This window comes from Magnolia sinica, chromosome 5, assembly GCF_029962835.1.
Source record: "Magnolia sinica isolate HGM2019 chromosome 5, MsV1, whole genome shotgun sequence".
In the NCBI taxonomy this organism is placed as follows: domain Eukaryota; kingdom Viridiplantae; phylum Streptophyta; class Magnoliopsida; order Magnoliales; family Magnoliaceae; genus Magnolia; species Magnolia sinica.
In genome coordinates this window covers 10751686-10753809 of record NC_080577.1, presented here as the reverse complement: position 1 = coordinate 10753809, position 2124 = coordinate 10751686, and the positions used below count along the sequence as shown (strand labels likewise).

The 2124-nt window shown below is 42.5% G+C and overlaps 1 protein-coding gene across 1 annotated transcript; it reads left to right on the top strand.

Moving 5' to 3' along the window:
• The first annotated feature begins 822 nt into the window (after positions 1 to 822).
• Positions 823 to 1604, top strand: LOC131247211 (uncharacterized). Its single transcript, XM_058247629.1, has one exon. It carries the CDS (start codon positions 882 to 884, stop codon positions 1542 to 1544), a length of 663 nt encoding a protein of 220 aa, XP_058103612.1. The 5' UTR covers positions 823 to 881; the 3' UTR covers positions 1545 to 1604.
• The last annotated feature ends 520 nt before the right edge of the window (positions 1605 to 2124 follow it).

The following is a 2124-nucleotide window of genomic DNA, read 5'->3' as shown; positions in this document are numbered from 1 at the left end:
TGGTGTGGCCTACCTAAGTCTTGGAACGGCTTAAATTTTAGATCGGTCGGTAAATATGATTCCATTCACCTAATGGACGGGGTAGATCTAATAAAAACTTTCACCCACGTGCCGATCGGTCAGTCGTAGGCACGCCACTGTCCACGTAATCAGGCAGCTCTTATATTTTTGAAGCGTCCTGCTTCTTTCCGGACGCGGATTTCCTGCAAGAGGCTTTCGCAGTAACTTACTGCGCAAGGATGCTGGGTGGGGCCCACTGAAATGTACATGAGAAATCCATTCCGTCCATCCATTTTTCGAGCTCATTTTAGGACATTCAACCAAAAATGAGATGGATAAAGTGGGTCATAAGAGAGGGAAAATTAAGAAAAGAAGTTCATACCGTTGAAACCTTCCTGGGCTCCATCTTGATGTTTATATGCCATCCAAACCGTTTATAAGGTCATTCCCAATTGGATGAAGTGAAAACACTTAAAACATAGCCTGATGCAAAACTTTTATGGCCATTAAAATGCTTCAACGGTGCTCACTGAATTCCCACTGTTTCCTCTCGTATGGAACACTTAAGTGTTAATTAAACTTCATTTTTAGTTTTAAGTCCTTAAATGAGTTCGAAAAACGGATGGACGGGGTGGATTTCTCAAAAACATCTCGGTGGACCCTACACGGCATCATTGCGCAGGAAGTTCCTGCGAAAGGCTTTAGCCGGAAATCCGCGTCCCTTCTTTACGAAATTGGAGGGCAATTTCGCAATTTAATTGCAAACCAGCGTTTATTCATTACGGCTGCTGTTTATATTAAACCTTCCTCATGCTGGTTTTCGAATATCCACATCTATTCTTCCAAATTGCTTAGGATTCTTCTCCTCCTTTTGGCTTTCCATGGAAGAAGAGCAGTTCCTATCCCTCTTCGAAACCTACTGGTTTTACCACAAGATCTTCACCCAGCCATCTTCTCCTCTTCCAATCGAACCAATTCCAACAAAAACCAAAACCCAGATTGAAGAACTCGCCATCTCTCCCGTCGGTAGCCTCCACCGTCGATCTTTCAGCCACGATTCGTGCTTCAAATCCGACCCATTCTCTCCAAATTCAGTCCTTCAACAACACAAACTCGACACCATCCTCTCCGGCAAAGAGATTGAAGAAAACACAATTCAGGAAACAGAACAGGAAGCCTGTAAACCGTCGAGAAAGTCGGTATTCCGTCGCCAAAAGAAGACTACCAAGAGCTTGTCTGATCTTGAATTTGAAGAATTGAAGGGATTTTTGGATCTGGGTTTTACGTTTTCTGAAGAAGAGATGGATACGAGGCTGGTTTCAATCGTTCCGGGGCTGCAGAGATTCGGAAAGAGTTGTGGGGAAGAGGAATCTGTTGATGGAAGAGTTGTTTCCAGGCCTTACCTATCAGAAGCATGGGATGTTAGGAACAGAGAGGAAGAGAACCCATTGTTGAATTGGAGAATCCCCGCCGTTGGAGATGGAATTGATATGAAAGATCATTTGAGGTCTTGGGCCCATGTTGTTGCATCAACGGTTAGATGAAGAGATTGATTGCTGCGGCAACATGACCCTCTTCTTTTTCTTTTTCTTTTTCAGATTTATCTGATTATGTATTTATTTATTTATTTATTCTTTTATTTTCCTTTTTTTCCTTGTAAATAAGGAAATCTTTGTAATGATCTGGTTTTGGTCGGACCATGTCTTGGGGGAGATTTTTTCCACGACATTGTCTGTATCTTTCTGGAAAGGTTCTTCAATAAACCACGAAAGTGCCACTATACATGTGTGTTTTCGTATTGGTCAGGTCAATATGTCTGTTGGAGTTGCTGCTCCGAAAGAGTGGGGTAGTTCCGGGGTAGTTGTGAGGAAGCAGATTTGTCCTGCCTTGCTTGGACCAGTCCAGGCAAGGGCTTTAGGACCCACGTTGATGTGTGGGTTTTAACCACTCTGCTCATCCATTTTTTTTTAACTTTTTTTGGATAATTTTAGGTTATGGGCCTAACAATGAGCCAGATTGAATGTTTAAGTGAACCATAATCCACCAAGCAGTGGTGATAATGTTGCCCATCGTTGAAACCATCTTAGAGCCCAACGTTATGTTTATTTTTCAACCAATTTGTTC